The sequence below is a fragment of the Mandrillus leucophaeus genome, unplaced genomic scaffold, assembly GCF_000951045.1.
Source record: "Mandrillus leucophaeus isolate KB7577 unplaced genomic scaffold, Mleu.le_1.0 Scaffold1344, whole genome shotgun sequence".
NCBI lineage: Eukaryota > Metazoa > Chordata > Mammalia > Primates > Cercopithecidae > Mandrillus > Mandrillus leucophaeus.
In genome coordinates this window covers 280,567-302,661 of record NW_012101304.1, presented here as the reverse complement: position 1 = coordinate 302,661, position 22,095 = coordinate 280,567, and the positions used below count along the sequence as shown (strand labels likewise).

General features: G+C 38.1%; 1 protein-coding gene across 1 annotated transcript in view; it reads left to right on the top strand.

Annotated features, from left to right (window-relative positions):
- Positions 1–22,095, top strand: part of MUC19 (mucin 19, oligomeric) — a 205,316-nt gene that overhangs the window by 72,671 nt on the left and 110,550 nt on the right. The window contains 11 exon segments of the mRNA XM_011973120.1: positions 2,280–2,345; positions 3,005–3,088; positions 3,306–3,383; positions 4,022–4,096; positions 4,337–4,471; positions 4,871–4,936; positions 12,322–12,420; positions 13,881–13,982; positions 14,215–14,316; positions 14,688–14,783; positions 18,158–22,095. Of these exon segments, the coding sequence (XP_011828510.1) occupies positions 2,280–2,345; positions 3,005–3,088; positions 3,306–3,383; positions 4,022–4,096; positions 4,337–4,471; positions 4,871–4,936; positions 12,322–12,420; positions 13,881–13,982; positions 14,215–14,316; positions 14,688–14,783; positions 18,158–22,095 (4,841 nt within the window).

Sequence of the window (22,095 nt, the reverse complement as noted above, 5' to 3'; positions counted from 1 at the left end):
TACATATCATTGACTGAATTTTAACTAATGTTGGTTTCATGAATAAAATATTATTGGTTTCCTTAACGAGACATCATTTTGATAGAAAACAAAAAAGCATAAGTTCACCCCTGTCCACCATGCTATCAGCTACTAATTTCAAGTATCTCTTAAGTTTCTTCTCTGCATCAATTTGCCTCTGCTTTTGTTCAGGTGTTAAACATTTTCCACCTAGCCTCCACCTTGCTCACCTTCCTCCAACACAATGGTGTTTAAAGTGTGGTTTCTGGAACAGCAGCATCCGCATCTTCTGGGAACTTGTTAGAAATGTAAATGTCTGGGCCCACCTGCCTAAAATCAGAAGCTATTGGAGTGGAGCCCGGCATTTTACTAGCAAGCCCATGCATCTGATGCTCATCAAAATGGAAAACTACTGCTCTAACATTTCCACTCCTTCCTCACTTCCCTCCCAATCTACGCTGCAGTCAATACCATGGCAGAATGGACTTCCAAAATCTCAACTATCATCATGTCACTCCACTACTTACAATTCTTCAATTGTTCTGATTGCTTTTAAGATAAATCAAAACTTCTTTACATATATACTGGGTTAAAAGCCATTTCTTTAGTGTATACATGGAACTATTTCTCTTTATGCACTTGGTAACTAATCCATGGCCTAATTTTATTTTTTCTACATTTACTATCCCCTAGCAATTTTCCTGATTTAAACATTATAACTTAAACACTTTATGGAATAAGATATAGTTTACATAAAAATTAATGGTTTAAACGATATAATCAATGTACAATGGCACAAATTAAGAAAGTGGTTGGTTCCAATCAGGTCAGTAAACTTAAATTTTAGAGTGATGACCATTTGTTTACATTTCTTAAAACCTGCATGGAAATTACTTGGATAATAATGATAAGCCAATCAGCTATCTCTTTTGGTTATGAGGCAGTATGTATAAGGATTTTGAGCAGGGCTACTCAAAGTTTGGTCGACAGATGGATACTAGCTAGACTGTTACCAGTTTTTGATGTATTAAGAACTGAAACAGAGAGTAAGTATTTAAAAACATAGCAATTTTACAGGATGATTTTTATGTCTATTAAATAAAGACTTGTGTTTTGTAAGGTTTTACTTTTAAAAATTTCATTTCTCTATTTTATGGCCTTTTTCAAAGTATTGGTAATTTTACAAAATTGATCTTTTGCTACATATTGTTTGAGAAACAGGTTAGAGTATTAACTGTAGTTAGACTGCTTGAATTTGGCTCCTGGATCTGCTGTCGACCAACTTGGTGACCTGGAGCAAGTCATTTAATCACATCTAATAAATAAGAATAATAATATGACTTGTTTCAGAGGAATTTAATAAGAGTATTTGAGTTGGTTTATGTGTAGGGCATTTTTTTTTTTTTTTTTTGAGATGGAGTTTCATTCTTGTTGCCCAGACTGGAGTGTAGTGGTGCGATCTCAGTTCACTGCTACCTCTGCCTCCCGGGTTCAAGCGATTTTCCTGCTTCAGACTTCCGAGTAGCTGGGATTACAGGCACCTGCCACCAGGCCTGGTTGATTTTTGTATTTTTAATAGAGACAGGGTTTTGCCATGTTTGCCAGGCTGGTCTCAAACTCCTGACCTCAGGTGATCTACCCGCCTCTGCCTCCAAAAGTGCTGGGATTACAGGCGTGAGCCACCATGCCTGGCGAGGGCATTTTTTTAAATACTTTTTTTTTTTTAATCAAAAGTAACCGGAGGCCCTCCTGCCCACACCCAGGGAACTAAGCAAAGGAGCTGCAAGCCCTGGACAATCAGGCAAGTTAGGACATGTGCTTTAGCTCCTGTTAAATGGGCGTAGTCAAAACATGCTTTAGCGCCTGATAAATGGGCATAATCAAAACATGTAAGCTGCTCAAGAAGCTTGAAATGTGACTAGAATCTCCCAGTCTTTTCCTTTAGAAGCATCATATGTTGAAATTACTGCTACTGTGTTTGTTAGGTACGACTGGAGGATTCCTGGGCGCAACCACAGGAGCAGGCAGGGGAAGCACACCGGGAGCATCAGGCAGTGGGGCCACCAGCCCTGGGAACCCAGCAGGCAAGACAAAGACTCTTTTGGGGGCTGTAATTGGGGTCCAACACAAGCTTTGCCAAGACCCCAGAATACGATAATGAGATTAAGTAAATATAACCAAGGGCAATATTTTAGGAAAACAACATGAAACTGAATATCCTGAAGTAATTTTTTTGGTAACTATCCATATACATTAAGCACCATTATTCTTCCGAGTAGGAAGAACTGGAGGAGTGGATGCAGCCACCACTGGAGCTGCTGGTGAAAATACATCTGAGAGAGCAGGTACTGGAAGAGCGAAAACATCATGATGCTGTCCTGTGGACACGTGAGCTTTCTGCTCAAAATTTAGTCAGAAACAAGGTTTCTTGGGGAATCCAAACATTACGTAAGGCTGTGTGTGCAGAAGATCAGAACTATACCAACAAGCATATGCTGTATACCTAATACTGTGATAGATGCTCTGTGGGATACAGGAAAAGAATAGGGCCATATATTTGTTCTCACTCTGCTTCACTTTGGAGAGGAAGGAATAAATATTCCTACAGACATAGATGATAAAGACTAAGAAAGGCAGGAGTTAATCAAGCAAATAAAAGGTGCATGCTGGAGCATAAGGCAATTCTAGTAAGAAGAGACAAGATAATTCAATGTTGAACTAGTCAGTGTTGAACAGTGAATTATCTGCACGATTACTCTATTTTATGAAGAAAAACTCCTTTATTGTAATCAGTACAATATCAGAGTTTCCTGATTTAGTTGATTTACCTTGAACAAGAACTTGTCATGACATTTATGAGATAGATTCATTTTTTTAAAGAAAAAAATGTGTATTTATATGAGATAGATTCATTTTTTAAAGAAAAAAATGTATATTTTAGGTCACTTTTATAAGGATTTAACTTTCTTAGCAGACATTGTTTTTTTCCATGATAAAAAATTAGGCACACCTAGGGTATCTGGAGCAACCCCTGTAGTCGGAGGCGGCAGTACCCTGGGGGAAGCAGGCCCTGGAGCCACAGTTTCTGGTAAGATTGACCAAGCTGGACATAATGTCTCAGAAGTTCCCAACCATATCTCCTACACTAAGTGATGCTCTGTAAATTCAGGCTAGAACTAGTATTAGGATGCAGGGCTGAGGAAAGTTGGAGGGATAGTTTCTTTCACTTTCTTTTTCTGGAACCTTCCAAGTAGTCATAGTAACAGAAGTAATAACATATATACCTGCTCCTCTCTTGGTTTCAGGAAGCACAGGAGTTTCTGCAGGCTCCACCACTGCCAGCCCTGAAGCCTCAGTCACAACCTCTGAAAGCAGCAAATCAGGTAAGTAAAAGGGAAAAGTCAGTGAGTATGCAGGAGTAAAATGGAGCGTGTGGATCTCCACATTTTCTTTATTTAGCAGTGCTGTAAAGAACGAAAAGAACTGGAGTTAGGAAGCCCAGTTACTGACCACCGGTATTGCAGGTAGTAATCGGCCATATAGATTCAGACAGAGGTTCCTGTTCTGGAACTTCTGAGTCTGTGAGTCTGGAGTGGGGCTAGGGTCATAGTTTGCAATCCTAACTACAAATTAGAATCAACTAGATAAATGTTTGAAAATACATATTGAAGAATCCGTCACAGACTCATTGAATCTGTCCCTGGAAGAAGGGACCAGGCATTAAGTATTTTTAAAAAGCCTCACGGGTCCCACATGCAACCTGGGTTGAGAACCACTAGGTTCAAATATCTGAATATTAAACAAGTAAATAATAAACAAGCTTATTTACAAGGAAGAAGTAAATAAGCACTCTCAGGGATGCCAACAATTGTATATGATTCTCATAATGAATTTTTGGAAAGAGTGAACCATTCCTGGAAATGGAGAAGTGTAAACAAAAGATATTTTGAAAGCAGAGAGTAGCACCCTCTGTTCTGCTAAATCAAAGATCATGATACATATTTATTGTCTATTTTGAAAGGAACTACTGGACCCTCAGTAGGTGGAAAAACTAGAGCCACAAGCAGTGAAGCGACATCATCTGAAGGCGTGTCAGGTGAGTAGAGGATGTCATTCCGAGGCCATGGCTTTTGGTGAAAAGGACAATCTTTCATCAGACCTCTGCAAATTTCACTAAGTATAAATGCCATCCAACAGAAGATAGAAAGGTATATAAGTTATTAACATTTTCAAGAAAAGTTTTAATTTAGGTTTTCTCCCAGTATTTCCTTCAAAACTGCTATGGCACTGGGTTGTCACAATAATGTATGTGCTCTCCCAACACTGTGTTTGCCAGGTGGAACAGGACAGCCTCTTGGATCTACCGCTGGATCTGACAGTGAAATCACAGCGAGAACATCTTTCACTGGTTCCAGCTTACCTGGGAAACTCACCAGGCCAAGCCCAGGCTCACCTGGTCACTTTAGTGGTGGTGAGTCACAAACCTAGTTGGAACCTCAAATTCTTATAAATTTAAGCGAATTTAGAAGGGATCTAATTTTACAACAAATGATCATGGATAGTTTAAGTAGACCCCCTACCTCTTTAAAGAAATCCTGAAATTTGTTCGAAGAGTACTTCATTATAACCATTTATGTAGACTAGGCTTGCCAGAGAAAATATAGGATACCAGTTAATTTGAATTTCACACAAATCAGGAACAATTTTTTTTTTTTTTTTTTTTTTTTAGGATGAGTATGTCCCATGCAATGATCAAAACACAGTGTTGATTGTTTGTCTGGGATTCATATTTAACTGGGTGTCCTGTATTTTTATTTCGTGATTTTGAAAACTCTGATGCAGACTGAGCACTGTTGCTCTTTTCAATTAGGAACAACTGAAGGGGGAAATGTAGCCACCACTGGAGCTGCTGGTGAAAACACTTCTGGAGCATCGGGTATGGAAAGAGCATAATTAGAATAAATCCAGACAGTAGAAGTGTAATTTTTTTACTTAAAATTTTGTCAGAGACAAGGTTGCCTGGGGAATTTAATTATTATTTGTGTAATGTCAAAACTGCAGAAGATCAGAAATAAATCAAGAAATATTTGTTGTGTGTTCAATATCATCCTGGGGGATACAGACAACATAAAAGAGGAGTAGAGTAAGGCATTTGTTCTCATAGAACTTCATTTCTGAGCAAAAGAAATTAATATTTATAATACACACAAAGGCAAAAGATAATCAAAGTGGAGGAATTGTTCAATAACACGCATTGGAGTAAGACTTGAGAGTCAACTCTAGTAAAGTGACTGATTAATTTGTTTAAAACAACAGAATTATTCTATTTTGAAAATAATATAATCAGTGCACTACGAGCTATGTCTATATGCCCCAACTTGAACAAAAACTCAAAATACAAGGAAGCTGAGTGAAATTTTAAGAATCTATTCAACTGCAAGGGAATAAAAAGCAGTTATTCAGGTTTTGGGGAAGGAGGATTAAAAACAAAATATTCTTCAAATCCAGAACCCCCTGCACAAAAGTAGTACAGAATAAAATATAGGTTAAATATTGAATAAGCATTAAAACAGAATGTGATGCACATCAGAGGCAGTCTGTTAAGAGATTGCAAAATCAAAGCAATATATCACTCTTTTATAATATATAGCCAAGCAGATATGACCTACTACACACATGTTCTCAATATAAATGATTATAGTCTTCAAGTAGCAGGACTTGAGAGCACCATTTATTACACATAGTTCATCCTAAATTCGTCTCTGGAAATGAAGCAAGTGAGTAAGTTGTTCACAGCTGAATCAGTGAATAGCCTTCCTTAGCCGAATTTCTTACATATTGTATCTCTGTTGTAAATATCTGATGACCTGGTTAAATATTCAAACACACCAAAAATCCTTTTATCACAAGCAGAATGTAATTTAATTAGTCATAGTATCAACTTGATCCTTAATTTGCACTGACACTAGTAGACTCGAATAGGATTTAAGCTCAAGAAATCAATGGAAAAACACAAAAACAAAAACAGGAAAATGGTGGCTGCATAAATTGGAGTCTATAGGTACCTCTTTCTTCAAATCATAAAGATCAAAACAGAGCCCACACTTACGGTGTTTAGTGGAGATAGAGAAGAGCCAGACTCCAAAAACTGGGAATGATGGCTCTGAGGCTCACCGTGGGGCTGAGATATAGGTAAGGGCGTCATAGAAAATAGCGAAGTATAGAGAGGTCCTAATAGTGGTAGAATACTATGATTCTAGTGGTTCAATCAAGTAGAGTTGAGCCTCAAGAGGAAAGATCCCCAACTTGAGTGGAAAATGCTGAGAGAAAATCTGGGACCTGGCAGGTCAGAGAGCCCTCATGAATGGAGTTGAAAGAGTATTGGAGAGTGCATGGAAGTTTTTGGAAGGGGGAGCAACCCTTGAAATCTGGGTGTCAAAGGAAAAAAATAAGTACGTAAAAATAAAGGTCTCAGTAAAACAGGATAATAATGAAAGCATCAGAAGACAGACAAGGAAAAAGTGCCACTTATAAACAAAGCTTCCTCACTGTAAGAACATAAGAGGGGAGCCCTTTATCTGAGGAATCTGGGAAGCATATGGAAGCCTCTCTGCTGCCCCCTGCATAGAATCTCCTACTATTACTGGCCCACAAAACATTGAAAAAAATAATAATAATAAAGAAAAAAAAAGAAATTCCAATATCGATACACAGTTATTCCTTTGTATACATTTTCAAAAACTTTGCAGCAGTAGCAAACAAATTGTAAAAATCTAGTCATGAAGCTAAAGAATACAAAAACATAACATTAACATAAAACAACTGGCCGGGCGCGGTTGCTCACGCCTGTAATCCCAGCACTTTGGGAGGCCGAGGCGGGCGGATCACGAGGTCAGGAGATCGAGACCATCCTGGCGAACACGGTGAAACCCTGTCTCTACTGAAAATACAAAAAAATTAGCCGGGAATGGTGGCGGGCGCCTGTAGTCCCAGCTTCTAGGGAGGCTGAGGCAGGCGAATGGCGTTAACCCGGGAGGCGGCGGGGCTTGCAGTGAGCGGAGATCGCGCCACTGCACTCCAGCCTGGGCGACAGAGTGAGACTTCGTCTCAAAAAAAAACAAAAAACAAACAAACAAACAAAAAACAACTAAGGAAACAACTGCAGCTACAAAGAGACATCAAAATTATAGATTAAAAATTAAGAGTGGAAATAAACAGCAGGAATGTTACATTGGAATTGGTGAAAACCCAGGAGAAAATGGAAGAAAAAGAAAAATTATCTCAAAAGACCAAATAGCAAATTGCTCCACTGAGAATAAATAACACTGAAAATACAGCAAGGCTATTAGAGGATAGAACGGAGAAGAGGTACCCTACTCCTGAAATATTGCAGATACTTTCAAAAAAGGTATAATGGGCTAGAGAAGGATATAGTTTTAGGAAACAAACAAAAATATCGAAGACATATTATTGCCATATCTGGAGAAGAAAAAGCAATGAAACAGAGCTAATATTTAAAATTATAAATAAGGAAAAATAGTCTTAATTTAGAAAAAAACCCTAAATCTATGTAGTGAAAGAACCTACCATATACCTGGAAGAATTAATCCTGAAGAGTCAATTCTGTAAAGTATTCGGAAAAACAATTGGACTCGCTTTACTCATAGATAACAGGTAGTAAGTAGTCAAGCGAATTGTTTAAATCTCATGAGCTAAGTACAAGAAGCATCAGTTTACAAAAAAGGAAGAATGAGCTATCAGGAAGAAACTAATGCTCAATTATTTTTATTAATACTGATTTTTGGTGACTTTTTCAAAATTAAGGCATCTTTTAATGTAATTCATAATATTAATAGCAGATCTAAGGGGAAAAAAAAAAAAAAACCCACAGAAGCTAAAATGGTATTTGATAAACATTGCCTAATCATTTCTGATGGGAAAAAAAGACCACTTAAAATAATAGGAATGAATGGATATTTCCTTAAAACACGGCCGGACTTGGTGGCTCATGCCTGTAAGCACTTTGGGAGGCCGAGGCAGGCAGATCACCCGAGGTCAGGAGTTTGAAACCAGCCTGGCCAACATGGCAAAACCCCGTCTCTACTAAAAATATGAAAATTAGTTAGGTGTGGTGGCAGGCGCCTGTAATCCCAGCTACTCGGGAGGCTCAGGCAGGAGAATTGCTTGAACCTGGGAGGCGGAGGTTGCAGTGAGCCGAGATCGCACCACTGCACTCCAGCCTGGGCAACAGAGCGAGACTCTGTCTCACAAAAATAAATAAATAAATAAATAAATAAATAAATAAATAAATGTAAAGTACATATACCTCAGCCACACATGTAGCATCTTAATAAGGAATTTCTAAACTTATTCCACTATCTTCAGGAACAAGATAAAGAGACATACAATCATACTACTATTTAATATTTTCTGGTTATTAATAAATTGGATTATGTAGGAATTGAAAGCATAGAATTTGAAACAGAAAATATTAAACTATTTCTATTTACAGATGCATAATAGTGTACCTGCAGAACCCTAGAGAATCAATGGCAAAACTATAAGCAGTAAGATAATTTAATAAGGTACCAAGACACAAGATTAATCTATAAAAATTAAGTCTACATAAATACAAATAACAAGTTAAAATATATATTTGAAGGGCAAAGTCCAATTTATATAAACAACAAATAAGATAAATTACCCTGGAATAATCCAAACAAGATAAAACTTACATGAGGAAAACGTTAAAACTCTACTTAAAGACACAAAAGCAGTTTTGACCAAATGGAAAGGCAATATGTGTCAGTGTGCACAAGACCCCTTCAAGTTTTGGGACTCGCTAGAAGGACTCACAAGACTCAATATAGAATCATACTCATGGCTGCGATTTATTGCCAAGCAAAATCAGCAAAGGGAAAAAGTGCATAAAGCAAATCAAAAACTAGAATAATAGAAGATGCGAATTCAATTACAGAGAACAAGAACTATAAGTGATTCTTAAACCTCTGAGAAAATGATCAACTTCACACAAGAAAAATGTAAACCAAAACTACACTGAGATACCATTTCTCAAGATTGGCAGAAATCCAAAAGTGTGACAACAGCCCTGTTGACAGTTCTGGAAAGAAACAGGTGGTGCTCTGCGCATTGCTGGTGGGAGCACAAAATGTTACAGCCCAACGAGGGTAACTTGGCAAAATCTAACAGAATTACAGACTTGTTTATCCTTTGACCCAGAAATCCCACTTTTAGTACTCCTGAAGCTAGACAACCAAAATATAAAATAACATACATAAACTTTTCATACTGGCATTTTTTTTAATAGAAAGAGCCTGGAAACAACTCATCAAATACACATGGAATAAAAGATGACAAAAAGCAGCACTAGGCCATCCTAACAGAAGAGTGAGAAAGATCTCTATGTACTGATCTAGTTATTTCCAGAATTTATTGTAAAGAAAAAAAAGAAATCAGAATTGTATATACCATTTATACCTTTATGAAAAAGAGGGGTGTGTGTATGTGTGTGTACATATATGTATATATGTTTTGTAAGGATATGAATTATATATACATATGCAAATATGCATACAAAAAACACAGAAGATAAACTAAAAACTAGTGAAAGTCATTACTTACAGGGAATAAACCAAAACAGCAGAATTTTGAGTTCTCAGAGTATTCTTTTAGATAGAATTTTGGCTTTTGAAAAGGAAAATGTCATATGTATTTTTAAAAACACAATTAAATCAAAATAAAAAAAGCAAACCCTAAAACTGAAAACCAACCAAAACAAGTGAACCTAATTGAATATCAAATTATAATCACATGGAAAAAATAATTATTTCACATGACTTTAAAACACAGTAATCAGACAGTATATGCTAGTGTCGTGTATTTTAATGGCAAAAAGACTGCTAGGAAATTTTAAACTTCATTCAGTAATTTTCTTCTCAGTAGTTACATGAGTGTCCTCATTTTGAAATAGTTTTTTATATATTACAGAATAAAACAATTAGTAGTTGTATAAGTGTTATTAGAAATCAATATTTTAAATGTAAGAGAAAAGAAATACAATAATTAAATCAGGGCTGGACAAAGTGCTCACGCCTGTGATCCCAGTACTTTGGGAGGCTGAGGCCAGCAGACTGCTTGAGCCCTGGAGCTTAAGAGCAGCCTGGGCAACATAGTGAGACCCCCATCTCTACAAAATAAAAAATACAAAAGATTAACTACACATGGTGGCACATGCCTGTATCCTAGCTACCTGGGAGGTTGAAGTGGAGAATCACCTGAGCCCAGAAGTCGAGGCTGTAATGAGCAGTGATTGCACCACTGCACTCCACCTTGGGAGAAGGAGTGAGATCCTGTCTCAAAAAAAAAAGAAAAAAAGAGATCAAATAATTAAGTAAATTTCTGTAATGTTCCATTTGAGTGGGAAATATAAACTTACGATCTATATATCATTTATATAAATCTAAATATATGATATATATAGAAAATGTATATTTTTATATACTAGAAATATATACAAACATCACAAATATGTGTGATATACCTAAATATAGGTATAAATATATATACTTCTAACATATGGAAATATATGTCTTCCAATATAATACATTTATTATCTATATATTTATTAATCTTTGTATCTTCCACCTCTGGCCACTGAAATGGCCTAAAAGCAGTAGTACCCTAACAGTAGTGTGCACCCGTTGTCAGCTAGTTTGCAGTCATAAATTTCTGTGTTCACTCTTTCTTGGAGAAATGGTTAATTCCAGGTCTTGGACAAGAAAAGTACAAGGTCAGCTTGGGACTTCTTGAGTCAGAAAATGAGGAAGCATTCAAGGACTAAGGGAGCTCTGCCTAAATGACAAGGGCGCTAAACTGCATGAGTTCTTGTTGACCAAATTTGGAGAATTTTGAGCACTGAAAAAATAATTATTTGTAATAGATTGAGACCTGTTGATAATATTGAAACATACATACCCCCAATGATAATTAATAAAAAGAAACCACCACAGCAACATTTGATAATGGTGGTGGTGACTATCATGTCGAGTCCTTATTCTGGAGATTGGTAATTAAAGAGAAAAATTAATCAATTATCACCTATTTTTATTAGAAACTATGTATCAAGATATTCAAATAGTTCCAGTTGATCCGAGAAATCTATTTAAAGAAAAATTCCAACTCATAAATGTTGAAAAAAGACACAATTGGAAAAATCGCTGTTTTGAAACCCTGAATAAAATAGACAAGGATCATAAATAAATGCTGAAAACATTGGGTGAAAGGTTGACTAGGACTTGGATGTTTGCCTGATGTCAAAGTATCACCTAACAGATTACTTGCTAATTGCAGAATTGAAAAATGCTTTATACTGGAGAGTTCTGGCTGCCACCACCTAAACCTAGTGATCAAACATAGCATCACTGATAGTGGGGACTTGATGTTATGTGTCTCCTTTTGTGATCCTAGAAATTATTCCTGCCTGAAATGATGAACCTGAAACGAATCAAGTTCTTATATCCCTTTCTAGATATTCTAAATTTAGCTCTTATCCATGATGTCAATTAACTTATTCTTTTATCCTCTGGATTCTCTGCAAACTGAAAATGAATATAAGAGTTTAATTGCAATACAAGACCAACCTTTTCAATGTTATAAAATAGAATTAGAATTTCTGCTGGGAGAGATAGGGAATTTACATTTTTAATAGGCTCACCAGATGATTCTTACACACATTAATGTTGAAGAATTACTACATTCCATATTCTTAAGCAGAGAAGGTATTTGTGATGAAGAATATTGACCTGTTAATTGGGTAAAGAGGAAACAATTGCAATATTTTAGGTAGGAGGAAGGAAGACATGAATTTGGGTGGTGGAAGCAGCCATAGAAACATCATTCATAAATAATGAAGTTGAGTTTAACAATTTTTTCATATTACTTTTATCCTCCTCTTTCTCCTCCTTCTCTTCCTCCTCATCCTCCCTCTTCTTCAAAACAAAACAAAGCAAAACAAAACAAAACAAAACAGGAACAACCAGAATATCGGGTGAATTGACTACACTGGCAGGAAGAATGACTGGGATGCCAGGCAGTGAGTTGGGATTTCGTATTGAGTAAATAGCTAAATAATCACAGAAGCTTATTCATTCAAATCAATTGCATTGATCAGAAACAAAGCTATTGAAATACTCAGACAAAAGGATGAATAATGGGGATGTCTAAGAATATTTAACAGTTGCCTTAATTTCCTAGAAACTTTGGAAATTAATGTAATCCTAGCTGCCTTTGTATGTTGACCAGGTTCAACAGAAGGGTCCGTGGAAGCCACCACCAGAGCAGGCAGTGGAAACACAGCTGGAACATCAGGTACTAGGGCCACTGGTCCTGGAAACACAGCAGGTAAGACAAAGCACATTTTGTTGTGAGAGCAATGGTCAAACACAAAGGTCTTATATATAATTAGTGCAAGTCCAAGTGAGTTTTTAAAAAACAAGTTAATTATAAGAGAATGAGGAAAATTTTAGCAATAATAAGTTTAATAATGGACTTTTGTCAAAAAGCATTTGCAGCAATCTATAGGCAGAACCTCGTTATTTTTCAAATTGGATACAATTGGAAGATCAGATACCGCAACCTCTTTAGCCTCCCGTGAAGTCGCATTTGAAATATTATTTATATCTAAAGTTATGTTTAATTAGCAGAAGTGTGAGCTCTGATATCAAAATTTAATTTATCAAGAGATTATGAAGAATTTAGTACTTGTAAACAGATAAATGCAAATGTTACCGGAAAGTGCGGGAATCCTGATGAAGTACATTCTTAGAGAGGAGTGGAAAACAGTTCTGAGCTGGTAGGGTTGAAAAAATAGTAGTAGCAGGGTTTATTTAAATATGTAGTACACTCTGAGACACAAGACAGAGTGGACTGCTTGGAAGAATGAGCCAGCAGCAGCTAGTGCTGGGGGACTGATTTTATGAGAATCTTACCTATTATTCATGAAGGGGCGTGAGGGGGGTGTTACTTGCATGCATGTTTCAAGATGTCTCTTTCCGTGCCCATGCTCTGTTGTTGTACATGCCAGTACACACATTGCATGTCTCATTAGCATTTAAAATCTCCACCCAGGGATGTGCTTTTTACTATTATAATGAGCAAAAGTCTACTCCAGGACAATTTTTTGGAGGAGTGTGTGTGCTCGTCAGGAGGGAAAGTCCCTAACCTGATTATCTCCAGCTAGGGCCTGGTAAGTCCCCTTCAAGGCAAGAGGAGCTCAACCACAAGGCCAGAAGTAGCCAGTGTAGCTGTTGTCTTTTTGCTGCCTGTAAATGGGTGGCACTGACTATGAGGTGACAGCATCTCCAGGACTTGTTTTCCCAGGGGGTTCCCTTGCCTGCTCGTTTCTGGCTATCTGCCTACCTTAACACAAACCATTGTATTTTGACGAGACAATATTTATTGAGAGCTTAGTAATGTGTTAGGTACCAGAAGATGCTCTTATACTTACAAAGCTTAGAATTTTTTAGAAGAAAGTAATATTTAAACACATGCAAAAAGCAAAAAGTTAAGGAATATAGCAATGGGTAAATGGTGCAGTTTGGAGAAGAATTTACTCTGGAATTATAACTTGTAGGTAATTCTAGCAAGAGGTACATTCAGTGTCAAAGGCAAACAAGGATTGTGATGGTGTAATAGTGCCTTATCAGATTAACATGTATACCCTTCCTGAGCAAGAAGTCCTAATATCACTAAACTGTGTAAATATTATGAGTATAAATATACTGGAAGAGATTTCCAAGTTGTTTCAGGTCACAGTGATTGAATAAAAGTGAGTTTCTTAAACTGTTTGTTTTCTCTGAAAGTCTCAGGCACACCTGTGGTATCACCTGGAGCAACTCCTGGAGCTCCAGGTAGCAGCACCCCTGGGGAAACAGGCATTGGGGCCACCAGTTTTGGAAAATCAGGCAAGTCTGGACATGACTCCTTAATAGTTCTCAATCCTACCTTCCTCAGCAGTGTGTAATGTGGACTATTGGTCAGGCTATAACTGACATTAAATGTCAGAACAAAGGGAAAGCGTAGAGAAGATGCCGTTAATCCACTATACTTTAGAAATCTCAGTTCTGTGCTATCAGCATGGAGTAGGGACCAGTATATTTGCAGCAGTGAACCTGAACCATTGTTGTTGATAACCAGGGACCCCGACAGTATCTGCTGCTTCAACTACCAGTAGCCCTGTGAGTAAACACACCAATGCAGCCTCAGCCACAGCAGTGACAATCTCTGGAAGCAAACCAGGTAGGTAAAATGGGGGACCCAGTACTTGCCAAGGGGCAATATGGGATGTTTGTGTAATACTGTTCCTCAGAATCAATGTCATGCTGTTAAGCAAGTAAATCACTTAAGCTCTGTAACCTCTGTTTTCTTATCTGTAAAATGTGGGTCAAAGTGATCTACTTTGTGAGCTTGGGATGAGGAGCTAAGGAAATAATGAATAGTGTACGTCAAAGTACGTTTTTTAAATGTGGAAAGGATCATTATTTTTATCGATACAGAAAACTGAAGATTTCTGTAATTTTTAGGTGGAAGTTAATTTAAGTGAGAATTGGTTATCTCATAGCTTAAGAAATTCTGTGAATGTGTCCTTTCCATTTCTGCCATTGCCACAGGTACACCTGGAACACTGGGTGGTACGACTAGTGGAGGTGAAATTACATCTGGGCGGTCCAGCAGTGGTACCACCACAGGCTCTTCAAATACACCAGGTGAGATTCGCAAAGCGCTAAAAGGTCACAAAAATGGGAGTCAATGTAGAAACTTGTTTATAAAAGCTTATTCAGTAAGGCATTAATTCTGTTGAAAATCTTTCCTGCTTGAAACTTAGAGCACTGTTATTTAAATATTCTGTGAATTCATTAAAGATGTTGCCATTGCATGCTTTGTTATTCAGTATTTATGCACTATGGAGGTATCAATTAGTGCATTACCTCAAATCACAGATAATAAAAATGATCTGATAGTTTAGATATTTTCCATTATTAAACTAAACTAGTGCAGCATTTTAAATCTGATGTTGTCACATGGTCAATTTAGAAATCACTGGAATGTTACTTGATAAAACCATAATGGAGTTAAATTAGAAAAAAAAAAGCAATAGTGACCCTCTAACACTATCTCACGGTTGGTCCATAATTGTTGTTTTTGAGTTAAGGGCTTCTTAGGGTGTATTTGCTCATTTAGTTACAATTTCATTGTCTAAGTTCTGCATTTTTCCACACAAAATAACTTATGCAACAAGCTAACATAATTCAATATAGGCTAAAAGTAATAAATAATTACAAAATAATATGCTAGTTATTTTTGCAAATCATTGATTGTATGATTTTCCCATAATACAAATATTTAAGAGTTCAATAAATTCTCTGCCACGAATAATATAATATGCTGTTGGGCATTAAAAGATTGTCTTAGATCAGCAGATTATTCAAATTTCAAACTAGAATTCTTTTTTTGCAATCTTTTGCAAAATCCCACTGTCTTTAGTATTAGAAATTATTGTGGTTTAAAGTATTAGCATATTTTCCCATATGTTCTTTATTGAACAGAGATCTAGAACCTTAATGAACAGCTTTCCCCATTTCTAAGAACAATTTAGAAAGTAACACTGCCTTCTGAATTGTTTAAAAATTCAGAAATCAGTTTTCTTCCTAAAACCTCTACACGTGCGTTTTTAAAAAGTCTTCTTTTCTAGAATTTGCAAGTAGGGCATGTCTATAACTCATTTGTTCAAAGCTGACTTGTTGAGGAAATATGTAAGCTGTACAGTGGGTGTTGCAGATCCCTTGCTAAACAATGTTTGTGTCTCATAAGACTTAACTTGTTTGAAATGACTAAAGAGATACATTACCAATCAATTTATTTATTTATATTTAAATACTTCTCAGAAAATAAGCCAAAAAATGCCTGAAAAATATAATTAGTACGATAAAATATTAGTAGATAAAGCCACTTATATCTTAGTTTCTACTGGATATATTTAATACAGTATTATTTGTAATGTAAACATATGAAGCAGTCATTAACCATTATATAATATCATGTATAAGTTATCTTAATCTGTTTTAACAAAGGTAAAAACGATCATCAGGAAACAACTGTATAAAGTATAAAATGGACAAATGTTTTCACATGTATTAACTTACTTAAATCTTACAGACACCCTATGCAGTCAATAATATATTAGTAATTATTTACATTTTATCTAGGAAAACTCCATGTATTTACCCCAAAGTCACAGGATGAGTATGTTGTTAGGCCAAGTCAGGGCCTGGATTGTTGATTCTTCATCCAGTCATTATCTTTTACTAGACAGACCACCAACATGGTAGATTTTGGTTAAAACTGGAGGAAGATCTTGTCACATTGCCTATCTTTGTTTACAGTTGTGTTCCTAGTGCCTAGCTCAGTTTCTGTTTGGCTGCTTGATAAGTGTCTGGTGGATATCTGGTAAATAATTCAGTAAGTGAATAGTAATTCCCAATCTGGTAAAGGATAGAGAGGTTTTATTCTCATCAATGAGGTAAAATAACAGGTCGTATGGAAGGGAACCTTCTGGAAGGATTGGAGCCGTCAAGGGTTAGTGAACTCTTTTCTGCTCTACCCAAGTAGTGGAGTTTTGCTGGAAACATGTACCCGTACACACACAGACACACCGCTGTGCAGATCCATGTCTCCACAGATCCAAGGTTTCCATCTTTATCTGGTTCCTTAGTGGTATTCTTGATATATTAGGATCTTCAGAACCAGAGCCTTCTGGGTGATACTGGATTTCCCTTTATGCGCACACCTGTTCTCTGAGTCTTCCCCATATTAGAAAATGTTACCATCACTGACTCAATTCACTCAGGTAAAAATATTATAGTCATCCTTGATGGTTCTCTTTTTTTTTTTTGTACCTCCCATATCTAAACAAGGCCTGTTAATGCTACTTCCAATACAAATCCTGACCCTATCCACTATTCTCAGTCTCTTTTATCACAATTTTAACCCAAGCCACTCATAAATTATCTGAACTTCTGAAATTACCTCATAATTGTTCTTCTTCTTAATTCTATAATGCACCTCTGCCATGTATTTTCTACAAAGTGTAAAGAGGGATTTTAAATGTATATCAATTCTATGCTATTTCTCCCCTGTTTAAAATTATAGCCCCTTGCATTTAGAAAAATCTTCAATCTTCCTCCCTGATTCATAAACATTTCACTTGCTCCTACATATCTGACCTTAACTTATAATATTCCCCACCTCAGCTCCCATTATCCAGCTATACTCAACTTCTAGCTCTGCTTTTCTAGCAAGTATAGCTCCATTAGACTTATGACCTTTGTACTGGCTGTTAACTCTGCCTGGAACGCCATTCTCCTAGAGCTTCACTAGTAGGTTGCTTCTTGTTATCAGACTTCAAAATAAAGACCATCTTCTCAGAGAAGCCTTTACTATCCAGACAGTCTAAAATAGAATATTCCATTTGCTTAGTATCAATTCACTTTATATTAATGCTCTGAAGCTTTTCTTGTTTGTGAATTTGGTTATTGGTTGGCTAGTTATTTTATTTATGTCTACTTTTCTCTTCCCACTAGAATGTCCCATGGAGCAGAGAACCATTTATCTGCATCCCCTTAGAACAGCAACTTAATCTTGCTTTAGTTTCTATTTTATAAAAAAGTAATATTATGTATCTCATAGAATTACTCAAATGGTAAAGTGAGGTGATACTTATAAGTTGCTGACAACTTCTTTGACACACAATAGATATTGGATAAATTATTTTTATGAAAATAAACAAACAGAAAGAAGTTATGCTAGAGCTGGCACAGTGAAGATCACTGTGGTCCCAGGTACTCAGGAAGATTACTTGTACCCAGGAGTTTGTGATCAGCCTGGGCAACAAAGTGAGACTCCTTTTGTTAAAAGAAGTTACGATGTAGCAAAAAGAAAAGTATGAAATAATATGGTGGTTATGGAGATGAAGAGGTATAAAAGCTGTACTAGAGAAACAAAGCCACACGAGTCTTAAAGGTTAACCAAGGACCAAGATAGCTATTAACATCATTCTATTTTTACTATGTGTTTGTGACAGGGGCAACTGGATCATCAACTGGGGAGACAGAGACAACTAGACCATCAGCTAAATTAACAGGGAATTATGGACAATCATCTGAAATACCAGGGACAACTAAATCATCATCTGATGTTTCAGGGACATTGGGGCCATCAGATATAACATCTGGACCATCAGTTGCAGTGACAAGGACTTCTGAACAATCGTCAGGAGTCACAGAGACATCTGAACTATCACTTGGAGTATCAGGGACAACTGGGCTATTAGCTGAAATATCAGGGACAACCAGACCATTAGTTTCAGGATTAAGGACAACTGTATCATTAGCTGGAGGATCAGGGACAACTGGACCTTCATCAAGAGAATCAGTGACAACTAGACCATTAGCTGAAGGTTCAGGGACAAGTGGACAATCGTTTACAGGATCAAGAACACCTGGATTATCAGCTACAGAACTAGGTACAACTATGTCTTTTACTGGAGGATTAGGTACAAGTAGATCATCTGCTAGAGAAATAGGGACAACTGGACCATCAGCTGATGGGTCAGGAACAACTGGACCATTTGTTGTGAGATCAGGGACAACTAGATTATCAGCTGGAGTGACAAGAGCAACTGAAACATCACCTGGAGTGACAGGAACAACTACACGATCAGTTGAAGACTCCAGAACAACTGGACCATCTGTTCTAGTGACAGGAACAACTGGACAATCAGGCCAAGGATCAGGGACAACTGGAAAATCTATTATAGAATCAGGACCATCTCTTATAGGATCAGGGACAAATGGACCAACATCTGCAGGATTAGGAACAACTGCACCATCAGCCAGAAGATCAGGTACCACAAGACCATCAGTTGGAGGAACTGGGACAACTGGACAATCAGGTGCAGAATCAGGAACAACTGAACCATCAGCTAGAGTGACAGATGTAACTGGAACATCAGCTGAAGTATCAGGAAGAATTGAACCATCAGCTACAGGATCAGGTACAAGTAGACCACTAGGTGAAACAGCAGGTACAACTGTACCATCAGTGGAAGGATCAGAGGCAACTGGACCATCTGTCATTGGATCAGAAACAACTAGACTATCAGTTATAGGATCAGGGACAACTGGAACTTCATCTGGAGGTTCAGGTGCAACAAGATCATCGGGTGGAGGAATGGGGACAACTGGACAATCAACTGCAAGATCAGAAACAACTGGACCACTTTTTGGATTGACAGGAACATTTGGACAATCCTCTACAGTGACTGGGACATCTTCAAATTCAGCTGGAGTAACAACATCTGAAAAATCACCTGGAGTGGCAATGACAACAGGACTATTGGTTGAAGGGTCAGCTACAACTCGACCACCTCTTTTAGAATCAGAGACCACTGAATCATCAGCTGGAGTGACAATGACATCTGGACAATCAGCCAAAGTGACTGGGGCAACTGGACCATCAGCTGGAGAGACGGGAACACGTGGACCATCAACTGAAGGATCAATTGCAACTGTACCATTTATTATTGGATCAGAAACAACTAGACCATTATATATAGGATCAGGGACAACTGGAACTTTATCTGGAGGTTCAAGTACAACAAGAACATCAGATGGAGCAACAGGGACAACCAGAAAATCAACTGCAAGATCAGAAACAACTGGACCCCTTTCTGGATTGACAGGAACATCTGGGCAATTGGCTGGAGTGACTGGGACATCTTCAAAATCAGCTGGAGTAACAGTGACATCTGAAAAATCAGCTGGAGTTGCAGTGACAACAGGATCATTTGTTGAAGGATCAGTCACAACTGGACCACTTCTTTTAGAATCAGAGACAACTAGATCATCAGGTGGAGTGACAGTGACATCTGGACAATCAGCCAGAGTGACTGAAACAGTTGGAGCATCAGCTGGAGTGATAGGAACAACTGGACCATCAACTGAAGGATCAGGGGCAACTGGACCATCTGTTGTGGGATCAGGAACAACTAGACCATTAGCTGGTGAATCAGGTACAACTGAATCATCAGTTGGAGTGACAGGGACAAGGCCATCATCAGGAGGATCAGGGACAACTGAGTCATCATCAAGAGAATCAGCAACAACTGGACCATCAGATGAAGGATCAGGAACAACTGGACTATCACCTGGAGTGACAGTGACATCTGGACAATCAGCTAGAAAGACTGGGACAACTGGAGCACCAGCTGGAGTTACAGAAACAACAAGATCATCTGTTGTCAAATCAGGGACAACTGGACCATCTGTTACAGGAACAAGGACAACTGTAACTTCATCTGGAGAATCAGGTACAACAAGATCATCAGGTGGAGAAACAGAGACAACTGGCCAATCAGCTGTAAAATCAGGGACAGCAGAATCATTTACTGGGTTGATAAGAACATCTAGGCAATCAGCTGGAATGACTGGGACATCTGCACAATCAGCTGGAGTGGCACTAACAGGTCATTTTGTTGAAGGATTAGTGACAACTGGTTCATCTACTGTAGGGTTAGAGACAACTAGACCTTCAGCTGTAGGATCAGGAACAACTGGACCTCCTGTTGTAAAAGCACAGACAATTGGACCATCAGCTGGAGTAACAGTGACATCTGGACAATCAGCTAGAATGACTGGGGCAACTCGACCATCAGTAGGAGTGACAGGAACAACTGGACCAGCAAGTAAAGGATTAGGGACAATTAGACCATCTGTTGTAGGATTAGAGACTACTGAACCATTAGCTGAAGGATCAGGGACAACTGGACCACCTATTGTAGGAGAGACAACTGTACCATCAGCGAGAGTGAGAGTTACATCTGGATATTCAGATAGAGTGACTGGGGCAACTGAACCATTGGCTGGAGTAACAGGAACCACTAAACAATCTGTTGTAGGATCAGTGACAACTGGACCATCAGTTACAGGAGTAGAGACAACTGTAAAAACTTCATCTGGAGGATTAAGTACAACCACATCATCAGTTGGAGGAACAAGGACCACTGGACAATCACCTGAAAGATCAGGGGCAACAGGACCATTTACTGGATTGACAGGGACATCTTCACAATCAGTTGGGGTGACAATGACATCTGTCCAATCAGCTGGAGTGGTAGTAACAACAGAACTAAATGTTGATGGCTCAGGGACAACTGGAAAATCTCTTGTAGGATCAGGAACAACTGGATTATCAGCTGAAGCTATAGGGACAACTAGACCATCAACTGAAGGATTAGAGAAAACTGGACCATCTATTACTGGATCAGGAACAACCATACCATTAGTTACAGAATCATGGACAACTGGAACTTCATCTGGAGGACAGGGTACAACGAGTCTATTAGTTAGAGGAACAGAGAAAACTGGACAATCAGTTTCAGGATCAGCGACAACAGGGCCAGTTACGGGATTAACGGAAAACTCTGGTCCATCAGCTGGAGTGACAGTGACACCTAGACAATCACCTACAGTGACTCAGACAACTGGGTCATCAGCTGCAATATCAGGAACCACTGTACAATCTCTTACAGTATCAGGGACAGTTAGACCATCATCTGGACAAACAGAAAAAACCAGATCATCAGTTGAAGAGTCAGGGACAACTGAACCATCAGCTGTGAGGTCAGGGACTACTGGACCAACAGCTGGAGTGAAACATACAAATGGGCCATCATCAGGTGGAGTGACAGGGATAACTGGGTCATCACTTGGAGTGACGGGGATAACTGGATCATCTGCAAGATCAGGGACAAGTATCCCATCTGCTGGAAAAACAGGAACAACTAGAACATCAGTTGAAGAATCAAGGACAACTGGACCATCAGCTGGAATAACAGGTACAAATGGACTATCAGCTGGAGTGACAGGGATAACTGGATCATCACCTGGAGTGACAGGGATAACTGGATCATCTGCAAGATCAGGGACAAGTATCCCATCTGCTGGAAAAACAGGAACAACT